The 16537-nt window shown below is 43.1% G+C and overlaps 1 protein-coding gene across 2 annotated transcripts in view; it reads left to right on the top strand.

Annotated features, from left to right (window-relative positions):
• Nucleotides 1-8945, top strand: part of CLIP4 (CAP-Gly domain containing linker protein family member 4) — a 55925-nt gene extending 46980 nt beyond the window's left edge. For both annotated transcript variants that reach the window (XM_015566349.1, XM_015566348.1), the window contains 3 exons: nt 4071-4135; nt 7096-7168; nt 8209-8945. In XM_015566349.1, the coding sequence (XP_015421835.1) occupies nt 4071-4135; nt 7096-7168; nt 8209-8524 (454 nt within the window). In that variant the 3' untranslated portion in view covers nt 8525-8945. The remainder of the gene's footprint in view (nt 1-4070; nt 4136-7095; nt 7169-8208) is intronic.
• The last annotated feature ends 7592 nt before the right edge of the window (nt 8946-16537 follow it).

Below are 16537 nucleotides of genomic sequence, written 5' to 3'. Positions count from 1 at the left end.
CCAGTTTATAAAGTGTCTTCAATTAAATGTTGCTTTATTTGACCCTAATAAGTATTTGGTCAGCTGAGTTGGGGAATTGCAGGAGCTAATCCATTCATTTACTGAGCATTTAATGAGCAGTGGGCTCTGTGCAGTGCACGTTATTATTAGCATTCCCATATTGCAAGTGAAGAAGCGTGGAAGAGATAAAGTAATTCAGCTGAAGCCTTATAGCTAGTGTAGGGGAGGAGAACTTCCTCCACGCTTAGGATCAGCAGCTGGACTGGGGTGGGGGTCTGTGAATTAAACTAACAGCAGATAGATTAACAGGAGAAAAGATATTACAAGTTTATTAGGTTTTATTTTTATATGCACGGGGCATCACAGAAAGAAATGAATAGCCAAAGGAGTGGCGAGGTTGGAGCATTATAGAGCATCTCAATAGCGGAGGAGGCAGGGAAGGCTACTCATGGGAGAGCAAATGATTGTTAGGGAAGGTGAATGGGCACTTAGGAAAATGGACAGGAGGTGGGAGGGTTTGTGCCAATGTCTGTCCTGGTGTGTAGTTTGTGAGGATGTCTGTCTGGGTGTGGTGTCGACTCTAGGCTCCTGGGCTGAGTCGGTCACTGAGTTCTGTGTATGGAGGACCCATTTTTGGCGGCATCCAGAGAAAGTCTGCCCCTGCATGTGTTGATTCTCATGGATCTTCAGCTCAAAATAATTCTCAGAATGGCCTGTGGGGGGCGTGTTCTGATCTCCTCTGTTAGTGAATGGCGCAGCCCACCCCAGCCCAGTTTGCTATTTTGTTGTTGTTTTCGAAGACCTCGCTTTTAGAAAGGTTGCTGGATTTTTTGGTAGTCATTTTATAATGATGAAAAAGAGGTCATAGCTAATGATTAGCATTTATGTTTCTGGCTCAAGGTCTGTGTGCCGGACATTTCAAAAGGCCAAAACTCAAAACGCCAGAATTTGGAGCAAGAAAGGTTTATTGATGGAGAAGGCACCAACTGAGAAGATGGGATTCCTCAAATCCATCCTAAGAAAGTGCAGAGTTCAGGCTTCTTTTATGTCAAGCGAAGGGGAAATGGGAGGGGCGAGAGCAGCCGCTGGGCACCAGCAGGGGTCCCAGGAAGACCTGAAACCTCTCTGTTCCCAGCCCATTGACCCCAGTTGATTTGCATCCTTCCAGGAGGCTTCTGCAGATCTTTGATAAGCAATCATTGTTGTACGTATTTCCCCCATCTCCTCAGGAGAGGCACCTTCTTGGCAAGGGGCTGCTTTTATAAAAACTCAAGCCACCAACAGAATTCCTCCAATGATTGGCATGTCTGTGCGCAAGAACACAGCTGAACAGGATGGATTGGGAGAGGCTGAGCATGTCCGTCTGCTGCACTGATGTCAGCCGGCACTGTTTTAGGCGCTCTGCTCATGCCGCAGAGCAACCCTGCGGGCCAGGCACGTTAATTATCCCTCTGTCCATGCACAGAGAGGCTGAGGGATGCGTGCACTGAGCACAGCCCCGGTGGGGGTTTGAGCCCATGTGGTCTAGTAATGGTTAAAAGAGGCCCCGTGGCTCTCTGCAGGGCCTGTATGTTACAGTGATGGACTTGGGAGTAAAACCCATGCAGAATGTGACAATCTTCAGGGTTCTCATATTACTTGGGAAAAATCTTCATTAACACATTGCTACGGTCTCCTACAAGTTTTATTTGTCTCCTAGTCAGGAGGACAGGGGTTGTTCATTTCACGTTCGATTACCCAGAGAACATAGGGTGGCTTCCTGTAGGCGCGGCAGGTATTGATCACGTCGAGCGCAGTGTTTTTTATGCTGTAACAGCCTTTCCTCTCCTTTAGATTATGAAGCCTCTTTCTTTTACATGGTTTCATCCTTTTCTCGCTTTGTTAATGGAACACATGTTTTTTAATTTGTTTTTTTTCCCCTTGCCTTCCATTTCGTCGTCTTTAAGGTGATTCATTTAAAAGCAGCTCCCTCTTAAAAGAAACGGAGCTCCCTCACTCTCTCTAAATGAACTGCTGTCTCGATCCAGCTGTCTTCCTGTCATCTTCTGATTGCCTCATTCATCCCCATCAAATACTATTAAGTGTCTTTTAGCACTTTTTGCTGTGCTAGGCATTCTGTAAGCAAATAAAACAGACATGGTCCCTGATTTTGAGGAGTTTCTCATTTAAACCAGCTTTGGAGCTCTTTAAAGACACCACTGATCTTCCATAAGGAAGAATTTTTTAATCCTTTTTATTGAATTTATTGTAGTGAAGAAGGAAGAATTTAAAACTAGAGGCTGCGTGAGGACAGTCTTAATAAAATAGTGGCACAGCGTTTCTCCCAGATTGTGGCTAGCCTGCCCTCTCCCTGCCCCGCACCCCCCTTTTCTATTTAAAAAATGTGCCTCTTGTCCAGAATCTTTGCACATGTTAGTGCCTCTGCGTGGAGGCTTTCTACTAACACCCAACTTTCATCTAGTTTATACCTTTTCTTCCAATAACATATAAATCAACCAACATTTCTTTAGAGAAATTCTAAGAAAACTATCTAGCCATCTTTTTGCCCAAGTGGGCATCCGCATAGTATTAATTTTCTTATTCTTAGTTCTCACTAATAGATCCTTATTACAAATTAACTAATCACTTTTAGAATTAAGTTCTCAACTATCCATCACCACTTAATTCAAGTATCTGTCTTTTCATCAAGTCATATTTTTTGTGTTCATGAGTCTGTCATTGATTGCTGTATGATGAATATTATGTAAAAAAGATGCATATAAGTTGCAGGATGAAATTGCAAATATTGCAAGAATTGCAGTATTTATTGATGGTAGCAGTGTGCTGGAGGAAGTGATTGACAGTGAAGGCTTTGCAGATTTAGGTCAGCAAACAATTGAAAGAAAATAAGACTGTTAGGATTGGCCTTTTAAAAATAATGATTTGAATACCCTATATAATAAAGAGCTAATATGCTAATTAGACCAGATGGCCAAACGACCTTCTGGAGTGACCAGCAGGCAGGGGGCAGGGCTGTGAATTTCGTGCATCAGGCCTCTAGTTAAAAAAAAAAGACAAACCTGTCAGGAAAGTGACCTTTATGTTTATGCTTAGAGTCAAATATAAAGTAAAAAAAATGTTGAATTGTTTTAGCCATATAATTTTATCAGAAAAATCACACACTTACAGACTCAGCTGATATCTTTCTTAAATTTAAAAATGTGATGCCCTAGCCAGTTTGGCTTAGTGTAGGGGTCCTCAAACTACGGCCCGCAGGCCACATGCAAATATAAATATTGTATTTTTTCCCGTTTTGTTTTTTTACTTCAAAATAAGATATGTGCAGTGTGCATAGGAATTTGTTCATAGTTTTTTTTTTCAACTATAGTCGGGCCCTCCAACAGTCTGAGGGACAGTGAACTGGCCCCCTGTTTAAAAAGTTTGAGGACCCCTGGCTTAGTGGATAGAGTGTCAGCCCACACAGTGAAGGGACCCGGGTTCAATTCTGGTCACGGGCATGTACCTCGGTTGTAGTCTTGATCCCTGGCCCTGGTTGGAGTGTGAGTGGGAGATAACCAATCAGTGCATCCCTCTCACATTGATATTTCTCTCTCTCTCTATCTCTCTCTCTTCCACTCTCACTCTAAAAAAAAAAAAATCAATGGAAAAATATCCTTGGATGAGGATTAACAAGAAAAAAAGAATGTGATATTTTTACAACTATAGCATTTGTTAAATTTAACAGAAAATAAACTTTTTTTCATAGTTTTTAGTTTCATCCTTGAAGATAAATTTACAAAGAAGTAAAGTCAGGTCCCTATCTTAAGTGAATTCACTTTAAGTTGACTTTTTCTATATAAATTATTGTTAGATAACAAAGAAGGGATAAACAGAAGGTATCTTCTGTTTGATTATTGCCTGTCTCTGATGCTAGACTGAAGTTTATCCTGGCTCATAATAGGTGCTCAATAAATGTTTGTTGAATGAGTGAAATAAGAAAACCATTAGTGTGAAACCTCGGTTAAGAGCCAATCTCAAATCTGACGACCAGCAACTTCTAATAAGGTTTGTATTACCTGTTTTATTTACAGAGTAACAGATTCCCTGGACACACTTTCAGAAATTTCTTCTAATAAACAGACTCATTCTTATCCTGGTAAGATTACAGTTTTATGTTCCTAATAACTATCCCTTTGCTTTTATTTATTGAAGCATTTTATTGTGAAGTATGTATGTATACAAAAAAGTGTAAAAGTGTATTTGTATAGTTTATGTAATCATAATCACATCTATCACCTGCCCCCAAACTGAAGAAGACAGTTATCTGAATGACAGAATGGCCTGTGTTTCCCCCTAACTCCTGTTTTTAGTTCTCAATAAAATAGGAACTGACTTATTCATTTTCTGTTTTATTTATCTTTTATTTCTGATTGCTTTTCTGATATTTTTTAAGATATATTTTTATTGATTTGAGAGAGAGAGGGAGGGAGGGAGGGAGGGAGGGAGAGAGAGGTAAACATCGATGTGAGAGAGAACCATCAATCAGCTGCCTCCCATATGCCTCCCTGATCGAAGATTGAACCCCCAACCTGAGTATGTGCCCTGACCAGGAATCAACCGCAACCTTTCAGTGCCTGGGACTAAGCTCAACCAACTGAGCCACAGCTGCCAGGGCGGATTTTTTTTTTTTTAAATGATTTCAGAGAGAGAGAGGAAGGGAGAGAGAAACATAAAGAGAAACATCAATGATTAGAGAGACTCATTGATCATAATAGAAAAGTTTTAAAACTGAGTTATTCAGTTTCTATTTTATTTCCCCAACAAATTTTCCATTATTATGATAGTTTTTATATGTAATCATTGTTTATTTAATTTGCTCACATATTTACAAATAGCTCTTGTCATTTATCCTAAAAATTTCCACCTGGGATTGTTTTATTTCTACTTCATGTATATTCTTTAAAAGTCCTTTTAGAAAGAGGTCTGTTTGTACGAAGTTTTTGTCTTTTCTAGCGATAATTTTACTGGGGAAAACGAAAACGCAGTGAACATTTTAGTTTGAAAGATATTTTCTCCCTGCACATTGACAATATAATGCTACAATTTTCTGTCTTCTGTATTTTTTGAGAAGCCAGCTACGAGCCTGTCCAATCCACACTGTTGTAGGTGATTTATTGTTTCTTTCTGATTGCTTTTCAAGGTCTCTATTTCCTTGGTGTTGTACAGCTTCACTGTGATGTGTGTAGGTGGGGATTTCTTTTGTTTATCCTGTTCGGAATTAGTATCTGATCAATTCTGTAAAAATTCTTGTCTATATACTTACAGTATTTTCTCCTTCATTCTCTTTACTATCTATTTCTGAAACTCGGACAAGCTGTACAGTAGCCTTTCTCACTTTCCCATGCCTCTTCCGGCTTTTTCACAATTTTGTCTCCCTGGACAGCATCTGGTATCTTCAGATCCATCTTTTCATTTCCTGGTTCTTTCTTCTTCTTCTTTTTTTAAAAAATATTTTTATTGATTTTTTACAGAGAGGAAGGGAGAGGGATAGAGAGTTAGAAACATCAATGAGAGAGAAACATCCATTAACTGCCTCCTGCACACTCCCTACTGGGAATGTGCCCGCAACCAAGGTACATGCCCTTGACCAGAATCGAACCTGTGACCTTTCAGTCCAAAGGTGGCTGCTCTATCCTCTGAGCCAAACCTGTTAGGACTCCTGGTTCTTTCTTTAGCGATGTTTATTCTGTTGCTTAATCTAACCACAAAGTTTTTAATTATAAAGGTTTCTTTTTTTTTTTGTAAATCTGTTACTTATTGTCACTTACTCTTTCTCCATATTTTCAAGTTTTTCTTATATGTCTTTAAACATTTTCATTGTTATCTTTTATTTTATGTCAAATGATTCAGTATTTGATGTCTTTGTGAATCGGAGTCGCCATCTGTTTCTGTCGAGCCTAGCTTACGGTGCTTTGTGCTGTGGGTTTGTAGTTCATTATTGTGAGATACTCCTTTCACTCTAATGGATGGGGACTTGTGAGGCCTAGCTTGATGCCTCCTATTTACTTCTGCCTGTTGTCTCGAGGCACTGCCCAGCCTGGGGCTGTTTCAATCTATAGCCTCTGCAGCTTTTAAAATGTCACACAGACAAAATGAACTGTGCACATGACCCTAAGTTCTGAGGGAGGAAATGCTGCCTGTTTTTGAGCATTCAGGTGACCCTTGTCTTTGTCCAAATGGTGTTCATTTTGTTTCTTGATAACCTTACACTGAGGGGAGCGGGTTGGGACCCTCGCTGAACCAGGAGTCTGGAGAGAGTCCCCCTGCTGGCAGCTGGCTGGCCGTCCCTGTGTCCTGGGCAGCAGCGAGGCGGTGGCCGGTCCCCAGAAGTCAGTGGCACCTGTGGTTCGAGATGGCAGATGGCTTTGGTGCTTGGTTACCTCTCATGGTTTCTCTTTTTAGGTTTTGGCCTCTTTGAAATTGGACCTTTTGTGTTAGCTCCACAGTATTAAATGCATTATAGTTATTTTAAATGATACTTGCTTTAGTCAAGAGATTCATTCATTGGGTCTGCATTAACTGCAGAACTGGAAGTCCCTTCTTTTTAAAAACATCTTTTTAGAAATTTACCTTTTGTGAAATCTTTTTTTACTTTTTAGATTACACTCTCATTTGGGGATGGCAGCAGTTCATCAGCTCTGAAATTTTATTATTGAATAAATTAGATATATTTAGTAATAGTGTTTTTAAATCTTTTATCCTATTTTATATGATTTATCAAGATTAATATTTGAGAAAAAAGATTCAGCTTTATCAATATATACTTCAGTGTTATTTGGCTTTCAAGAACCTTTCTAATAAAACTTCCGAATGTATGTCATGATCATAACTTGCTCATGTACGTGCACTTTGTCTGAGAAAGGTCAGATATAAATTTGTCGTGAAATCTGAACCACTTCTGTATTCGGGATGTACTTATGTTCTGTGCTTTCTCTTTCCAAAGCAACATCTGAACTAGCAGAACATCTGCAGGAGGAATGATAAAAGATAACTTTTAATAAGGACTGCACATGGCGGTTTTTTTTCCCCTCTTCTGACCTTAACTTGCATGTTTAGGTTTTAGGAGAAGCTTCAGTACCACTTCGGCTTCTTCCCAGAAAGAGATTAACCGCAGAAACGCTTTTGCCAAGTGAGTATGGAGGTTTAGAAACACACCGTTCGAGAGGAGCTGGGCGGGACTCTGTGAAGGACGAAATGGGGGGTTTTGTACCTTTCACTTGGCGGGGTAGGATTTATCACTTAGGGAACCGTGGATGAGTGCACCGAGAGGAGTTCTGTTAAAAATGTCGCCGGGACTGAAGGTGCTGCACTGCACATGTTTTCGAATTGGTTTAGTCCTGTTAATAAAGGTTGGAGGAATTTACGCTTTGTGTTATCATTGAATAGGGTGGACTGATTTTTGTTAGACTGTTTAATTAGTCAGAAAATTGATTTACTGTTTGCAGCAGTGCATGAAAGCAATGCCAGGCCTGTTTGCTTAAGGTAATGTTATTAGTAAAAAAAATTACTCCCACTCTGCCTGGGGAGTATGCTGCTCAAAATGCATGTTTGTTTATTGGTTTGTTTCTTGTAGAGAGAATCTCTTTTTCTCTTTTTCTTTTACATTTATTTACCCCACACCCTGAGGCTCGGGAGGTCCTGTGAGATGCTGTCTTAGCAGGGCTGGGTGGGTGTTTGCTGTATATGTGTGTGTATATTTTTTAAAAATATGTCTTCATTGACTTTTAGAGAGAGAGGTAGGGAGAGGGAGAGAGAAAGAAACATAGATGTGAGAAACATTGATTGGTTGCCTCCCATATGCACCCTGACCAGGGACCAAATCCACAACCTGGGCATGTGCCTTGACCCGGAATTGAACCAGTGACCTTTTGGTGCGCGGGATGATGCTCACCCACTGAGCCACACCAGCCAGGACTCTCTCTCTCTCTCTCTCTCTCTCTCTCTCTTAAATCCAGATTAGTATAGTATTAAAATAGTCAAAAGGGAAATCTTTTAAAATGTCAAACAAAAGTTGATTCTACTATTGCTATTTAGACTAAAAAACTCAAGTTGTAAACACAAAGTATTCTCTCTTGTGACTGAATTGCGAGCTGCAGTGGAGATGAAGACGGTGAGTCGCATCACCTGGCCTTCAGGTGTAAGAGCTGCTCTTCCTTTTCCCGTGAACAGATCCAAAACCGCGCTGCGCCGCAGCTGGAGCAGCTCGGCCCCGGGCGTGGAGGGCGGCGCGAGGCTGCACGAGGGCTCCCAGGTCCTGCTCACCAGCTCCAACGAGATGGGCACCGTGCGCTACGTGGGCCCCACCGACTTCGCCTTGGGGATCTGGCTGGGGCTCGAGCTGCGGAGCGCCAAGGGGAGGAACGACGGAGCCGTGGGCGACACGCGCTACTTCACCTGCAAGCCGAACCACGGCGTCCTGGTGAGACCGAGCCGCGTAACCTACCGCGGAATAAATGGGTCGAAGCTCGTGGATGAGAACTGTTGAGTTAAACTCCTGGCGTGTTCGGTGAGTGAGCGTGTGTGTGTGTGTGTGTGCATACATGCATGCATGTGTATGTAAGATATAGAATAAAGAGTCAGGCAAATGTCGACTTTAATTAGCCACTATTTAAAATTTGAAAATATGGCTGTCTTCCTAAAAACCACGATTACAATCCAGAGGGACTCCTTTGAAAAGCTAGCACTGTGGACTGTGGGGGTCATGGTTCCCTCAGAACAGTTTTGAAAGAAGCGTTTTTAAAAGCTTTTGAAGCTTTAGACCCAAGACAGTTCCGAGACATAGGGTCAATGTGCCCGTGGGTGGCCTGCTGCTGTTGCTCTGTCTCATCTGTGCACACAGTACAGTGGGGCCTTGACTTACGAGTTTAATTCGTTCGGAGACCGAGCTCGTTAAGGAGCTCGTTAACTCAAATTACTTTATCAACTCAATGCAAAAAAATCGGGGGAGAGACAGCTGGTATCTCAAAACCTCCTCAGTCGGGACCCTCGGAAGTCAAGGCCCCACTGTACTGGGTGTTTCCTGGTCGTGCGGGTTTGCCCAGCTTTGTGCTTAAATCTGATGTTCACATGGCCTTTTCCTGTCAAGTATTTTGGGGTTTTCGTTTCGTCCTGTACTGGTAGTATAATAAGAAGCTCTGTGATTAGTGTATTTTTCATATTTGGGGCAAAATTATTTGCCCTTTCAGGAGGGCCTCATCGAAAGCTAGGTTAGAATTTTGGAGTTGGATGGGGCCTTGCACAGACGTGGACTCTGAGCCGTTTTCTCACCCACAGCCGCTGGCTAGATGGCTAAGGCCTGAGGCCGGAGCGTGGGTCTCCTGAGCGTGGCTCACGCTCTTTCCTCTGTACAAAGCAGTTACTCTCAGCCTTCTCGTTGTGTCGGTGACTGCTTCATCGGGATGAATTATAAAAACTATGATTAGGTTTACGAGTTCAAGTCATAATGAGGGTTTTTTGCACATACTTATTTAACTTCCTTATTGGACAGATCTCTAAAATACACACAGACACACACGAAGCACTTTCACCATAGGATGCACTTTCATCTTTGCCATCATTTCCTCCTGGGTATGAAAAACATTAAAAAATTATATTGAAGAGAAGAGTGCAAATTAAGATGTGTTAGGAAGAATGTAGTAGTTAATCATTTAAATGTTTATGATTTCTCGTTTTTTTGTGTTATTCATAAATCTGGTGTTCGCTCTTGTTGCTGTTTGTATTTTCATTTGTTGAAAACCATTCTGTTACAGCTGCGGGGCTGAGTCATCATGGTTTTATTTTCCTTGTTGAGCGTGTGTTGACAAACTGCTCTTCATAACAGTGAGGTGATAATGCCAAGCATTTGTATTGTGGATATGTATTGAAGTTTATGGTCTTATATGTGTAATGATTGATTCCTAATTGTAGATATTTAGACCTTAATCTACAGCAGAAATATCGGAACAGTTTGCTTTATAAGATTAAAATCCTCCTTCAGAATGGAGCTTACTTTGTGCTTAGAAAATCTAGGTTGAACTATTTTACAATATACTATTTAAAATCAGAATTCTGTTGCTTCGCTGCCTTTTAAAAAAGAAGTGTGGCATTTCAAATATTGTTAGAGCTATTTTCCTGAAATACATGTGCAAAATAAGGCTGCTTTATAACCAAGGAATATTTTTATTGACTGAAGAAAATGACTGTACTGCTATTCAAAAGTAAACTTATTTTATTATATAGCTTATTTCTTAAAGACTCTATTTATACCTTGACATGAAATCCCTGGTTATACTCAACTTGGGTGTCTATAATTCTTCCTGTTGACTATAAAACACTGTAAGTTAGAAGCAGTAATGGAACACAATTCAGTGTTGCATTTTGAGATCAGAATAATTCTCATATTTAGATTAGGATTATTAATGTGTATGTTTACAGATGCTATACAAACAAGTTTGATGTTTTCATTTGTTTTGCTTATTGATGTCAAAATTCACTTCTTGAGCATTAATAAAAGGGAAGCTGTTTGGTTTTGGAATGGTATCTTGTCATTTCCGCCCCCCTCCCCTCACCACTCTGCCTTTCTCAGTGACTTAACTTTTTTTCCCTTACAGTAATGATTTGGATTTGTCCTGTCCCTATAAAGCATCTTAAGAAGTGTCATGCTTTCCACTCAACAATAAAGATACGTTTCTAGCCACCCCCTTTTATATTGTTTTGATGAGCAGAGAGCCACCTAAGAAAATAATGTGTTTCTACAGTTTTCTAAAATTGCTTAACTGTCCTTTATACCAGTGGGATTTCATTGGGTTATGTAAGGCAGGGCCGAACACTTTGAAGTTAGATTTAAAAAATATATAAATAACTAGAGGCCTGGTGTATGAAATTCGTCATGGGGGGGCGGTGTCCCTCAACTCGGCTTGCACCCCTCCAATCTGGGAGCCATAATGTGTTTCTACAGTTTTCTAAAATTGCTTAACTGTCTTTTATACCAGTGGGATTTCATTGGGTTATGTAAAGCAGGGCCGAACACTTTGAAGTTAGATTTAAAAAATATATAAATAACTAGAGGCCTGGTGTATGAAATTCGTCATGGGGGGGCGGTGTCCCTCAACTCGGCCTGCACCCCTCCAATCTGGGACCCATTGGGTGATGTCCGACTGCGGTTTAGGCCCGATCCCACAGGGTCAGGCAGTCGGACATCCCTCTCACAATCTGGGACTGCTGGCTCCTAACTGCTCCCCTGCCAGCTAATTGCCCCCAACAGCCCTCCCCTGCCGGCCTGGTTGCCCCCAACTGCCCTCCCCTGCCAGCCCCCTGTGGTGGCCATCTTGTGACGGAGTCTTGTGATGACGTGGCGGTGGCCATCTTGTGACGGAGTTGTGCGACACCACCCAGGCTTTTATTATATAGGGTTGTCTGCATTCTACTAAAAACTCTCTGTCTGTGTTTTAGGGTAACTTGGTGGGGATATTGCGAGTGCTTAACAGTGTTCAGATACAGATGCTCACTAACCTGAGCCGAGACTGTGAGCCCGCTGTGAGCCCCTGCAGCCTCTCCTGACGCCTGTCCTCCCCGCGTGTTTAGTTTGTCTCCCTAGCATTTAGCACTCTTGGTCACAGTAACATTTTTGCTTGTTATTTCTCTCTCCCCTCAGTGGCCCGAGGGCTGGATGTTTGGCTGCTTCGCTCATCGCTTAGTTCCCAGCACCTGCGTGATTCCCGGCTCCTGTGGTGCTTGGTGATGTTCACTGAGTTCCAGAGGCAGCAGGCCGCCGAGTGGCTGCAGCAGGTGCTGTTGGGCTACACACGGGCCTTGGGCGCCGGCCATGCACCCGGAGTCTTACGTGTAAGGGAGGAAAGAGGGCACGTAGCCCAGCGTTACGCCGGAACAGCGGCATGAAGAAGATAGAAAATGTTGGGTAGAAAAGGGGGCAAGAAAGACACAACAGGATCACCTCAGGCAGCTGCCTCTGTGTTTTCCTGGGGCCGGTTCTGAATTCCCGTTTGCTGACCTGTCATTTAGAGAACATGGTGCTGTGTGTGTCTGATAGAGGGAGAGTGAACTGGATCTGACCTGAGTGTGCCCAGCATTTCATTTCAGAGTTGTATTTTGGACCTACCTATGTAGAATCTGTGATAACATTATTTAAGCCACAGTGACCGATGGCTAGAGACCTCCTGTGTTCGGAATCATTCTTAATTAAGAAACAGATCGAGTCGTGTAACTACCCTCCAGACATTTGTTATCTAAGTGATTCACTCGGCGACGTGTAATGTGCACGGCCACACTGCAAGGCAGTAGGAAAATTCACTTTTTATTTTTCTTCATGCCCTTGGCTTCACTACACTTATTTATGATACAAATACTTTAGTTAGTACAAAACTCACACTATCACACATGTTTGGTAATGTTTAGCAATACCCCTCGGTCCACACACAGGCCCTTACACACACGTAGCTCGGATCCACAGCAGGCATTCCTAACGAAGCTGTGTGGGCTGAACAAGGCCACATCATGGCTTCATTACAAGCAGGGTGTGATGCCTTTGCATGGGCGGATGGAATTTTTCTACCAACATTTTTGCTAATGCTCCTTGTTATAGGGGGGAGAGGAAGCGTACGTGAAGGGATGCGAGGGCCGGCTTCTTTGTCCGGAGGATGTGGTCCCAGGAGTGGGCACTTAGTGTTGTTCAAATGGGATAAATAAAATCAAATAGTCTCTGAAATCTACTTGTACATTGGGGCCTTGACTTACGAGTTTAATTCGTTCCGTGACGGAGCTCGTAACTCAAATTACTCGTATGTCAAATCTTAAAGTGAACAAGTCAGACACATGATGCTGGGCTGATGTTGTGGCATTCACTGTGACGTTCGCTGCGCCAACTAGCAGTGGGGTATCTGAAGCTGGTTCATAACCCGAGTTTTAGCTCGCAACTCAAAGCAAAAAATCGGCCGAATTTTAGAAAAAGCATCCTTAGGTGGATGTTGAAATGTTTTAAGAGTCATACCAAGTCCCTTGTTGATAGCAGGGAAAGCGGAGTTTGCATTATGGACGATGGACAGAGGAGAAGAGGAAGGTGAACAATTTCAATCTCCTTTCCTGAACCTGCCAATACAAATGGTTTCTAATGAGAATTCCAATAGATTAGTCATATTAGTTAAAGTGTAATTTTCTCAAATGATGTCTTTCTGGAAGGGAGTAGAGCTCAGGGAATGAGATTTCTGGGGCCCCACTGCACACTGGTGTGTGACACAGGGCATCCAGTGTCCTGTTCTGCTTAGTTTCTTACCTTCTGTCCCCAGCTGCTTCCTGGTCCAGACACGAGGAAAAAGAATGTCTGTCTTTCCTATGACTTTATTCTGAGAACTGTGAAGGTCTATATAAATATTGCTTTGGAATAATACAAAAAGATTTAAATTGTGGTTTTTTTTTCTTGACTTTCAGATGCACTAAAATGTAGGTAACTTGCCTTCCCAAGTCTTGTCTGTTGGTGGATTATTTGAATTGGCTGTCTGTGGGGATTCTGGATCCACTAGAAAGCTCTAGCATTCACCACAAGTTTCCAGAAATCGCCATCCAGTGGCAGTGGGTGTTGCTATAAATCTGAAAAGAGGGGTTCTATCCAATTCTATGGTAATTGGAGCAGGACTCCTGTTCCCAATGAATTCCTCAACACAATGGACACTTGTGTAGGGATGCTGGGCCCACAGGTGCTGCCTGGTCAGGGTCATGGGACTCCGCTGGGTGCTGTTACTTCACTTTGGGATGGGCCCCGGGAGGTGCAAACTGACAGCCGACAGGTCTGTCATCAAATAGGAGGTGTGGTGAAGGTAACCTTCAGAAGGTGCGCTTTATAACTTACTGTGATGATAAGCCCGCACTTGTGGCAAATGGAACCAGAGAGATAAGTGTGTGACACTGAAGGGGTGAAGGTCACTGACGGACAGGCGTCTCCATCCTGTCAGCCTTGCTTCTTCCAGGAACCACCCTGGCTGACCTCATTCTGCTGTGGTAACGGTTTTATGATTTATTGAAGGAATCTCTGAATAGAAAGTATAAACAACGATCTAAAACTAAGCTTCCTTCTGGTCCATTTCTGTATAAAGATTAAATATAATTTGGCTCCCCTGGATTGTGCACTGAATTAATTGGCTCTAAATGCTTTAAGAGTCAAGGTCAAGAATACCCCCGCCCCCCTTGTCATGTCTTGCGGATGGATGGAATTTACGTTCTCCGAGGAGAAGGCTTACAGAATCCCAGACTTTGGAGTTGGAAGGGGCCTTTGAGACCAAACTGCTCATGTTTTTAAATGAGAGAGTAGGAGTTTAACTAGCTTGAATCACACACAGGGTGGGGCAAAAGCAGGTTTACAGCTGTGAGTACAGGAAACACAGTTTATTCTTGAATGATTACTTATTATATATTATTTTCCCTACGAACAAGAACAACTGTAAACCTATTTCCCCACCCCCTCCACAGACAGATAATTGCAGTCTACTACCTGGGTCCTTTCACTCCTGATTAGTCCGCTTGCTGTTTCTCAATAACTGATGGGTGTTAAGCCACCCAAACCATTATACTCACGTGAAGTCTTATCAGTCTGCTACTCATCTCTATTGGAAAATGGCCTTTCTTAACCTGTAAATATCCTTGGGGCACTAATACATTGGTTGCTAAGGCTTAGTGAGAGTTCACTGGCTAAGACTACAACCAGCTGGTAGGCGCCCGCTGATTTCAGTGAGGGCGGGAAACTGCTTTGAGGAGGCCGTGGGCAGCAGGTCTGCGGACAGGGGGCGAACAGACGCGGGTCCTTGGAGTTTTCTGAGGTGAGCCTGGCGGTGCGCCTGGCCGTGGGCGGGCAGCACTGGTTTGACCGTAGCTCAGCCCCCAGGAGAGGACAGTCGCGGCTTTGGTTTGTGGTTCAGGTTCCTCCCACCTCTCAGTTGTCAGTAATAATAGCCTGTGCTCACTCTGAGCTCTTCCAATGTTTAAAAGCTGTTAATCTAGAGCCAAAAATAGCTTCGCCCATGAGGAGTGCCTTGAAAGTTAAATACACCTGCTTCGGGCTACCAACTGAAAACAGCATTTTAACACAGACGCCTCACTGTTTGTTCTCGGTAGTTGTTTTTGTTTTAGGGCGTCTTGTGGAGGATGACAGAAATGCTGGTTTTTGTTTTGTCTGTTCACACAACACGGGGAGCCATCTGCTATGATGAAATTGGCAAAGTCAAACGGTATGTTCTTTGGGGACCCACTTAAAAAATCGCTAAAGACAGATTGACAACACTCCAGACAATTTTATGAATCTTGCTGTGGGAGTCTCTTATTGAGTAGTCTGAATCCACAGGCATCTGTGTTAGTCTATAAAGCTCGTATGAATTTTAATCCTGCTATTACTGAGGGAAATCTATTAAAATAGCCTGATTACTTAGATTTTCTGAGTGGGATAAAGTTAATCTGCAGTTACAGAAAACATCTTAGAGCTATCGAGTTTACTATCAGATGGAGATGCCAGGAATTTTTAAAACAGGATTACTCAATTGACTAAAACTCTTCCTTTCTGTGATGCTTACTTTCACACTCAGTCCTAAGTGTGACAGTTTTCCATTCATGCTTTGAGCCGAAAAGGACTTGGTTCCGGGAGGGTTCTTGCTACTGTCATTAAACAACGGACAGATGAGGAGCCAGGGATGCTGGCGGGCAGGGGTGTGGGCACAGGAACCCCCAGAGCTGCAGTGCTGGGGGTAGGGGCACAGACTCTGGCTTCTGCAGCTCCCCTACCCCTCACCCAGCCCCAAATCACTGGGCAATTCTAGAGGCGTGAGAGGAGCACGGTGCTTCCCCCCAGTTTATAATCTCCTGGGGCTGGGGGCCAGGGGCCAGTATCCGGTTTTGTTTGTGGAGACACTGAGTTGCAGGCTGGCCCAGCGACCCCAGGGGAGCCAGAACTCACCCTAACGGGAGAGGACATTCCAGACTTTTGACTACTGAGAAGATGGTGCTAAGAAAAGAAAGTTTATCCCTGCTGTTTCGATTTGCTCTCATTTGGGGTGCGCCATTTAATTACCTGGTCATTCCTCACTAATGGCCAGTGTCCCAGGGAATGGTTGTGAACGCTGATGAGCTTCTATATGGACACCAGATGGAAGTAATTGTTCTGGCTTATGGTTTAATTCACGTGGTCTCTGCTAACTTGACTTGTGCCCGCCCATAGTTAGCGTGAGCATCACAGCCTCTGTGTGAATCGCTGTGGCCACATGGCTGGGCAGCGCCGGGGGGACCCGGGTCCGGATTAATGCCGTGCCGATGCTGATACCTCGGCCTACAGCGAGTTCAACGAGACGCCGTGAGGCGGTCCTGTCTCCGTGTGGAGTCGTTTACTTAGCTGTGTATACAGGCTTCTAAGACTTGACTGTCATTTGAACTTGACGCAAATATTGTGGTAGGGCATCGTCTGAAAATGTAATGATTTGTAGTTTTTAAGAAGAGAAAGGGGTAAGGTCCCTCCCTCCGCTCCCCC

This window comes from Myotis davidii, unplaced genomic scaffold, assembly GCF_000327345.1.
Source record: "Myotis davidii unplaced genomic scaffold, ASM32734v1 scaffold238, whole genome shotgun sequence".
Lineage (NCBI taxonomy): Eukaryota > Metazoa > Chordata > Mammalia > Chiroptera > Vespertilionidae > Myotis > Myotis davidii.
The sequence above is the reverse complement of the archived record's forward strand: the minus strand, read 5'-3'. Positions and strand labels throughout refer to the sequence as shown.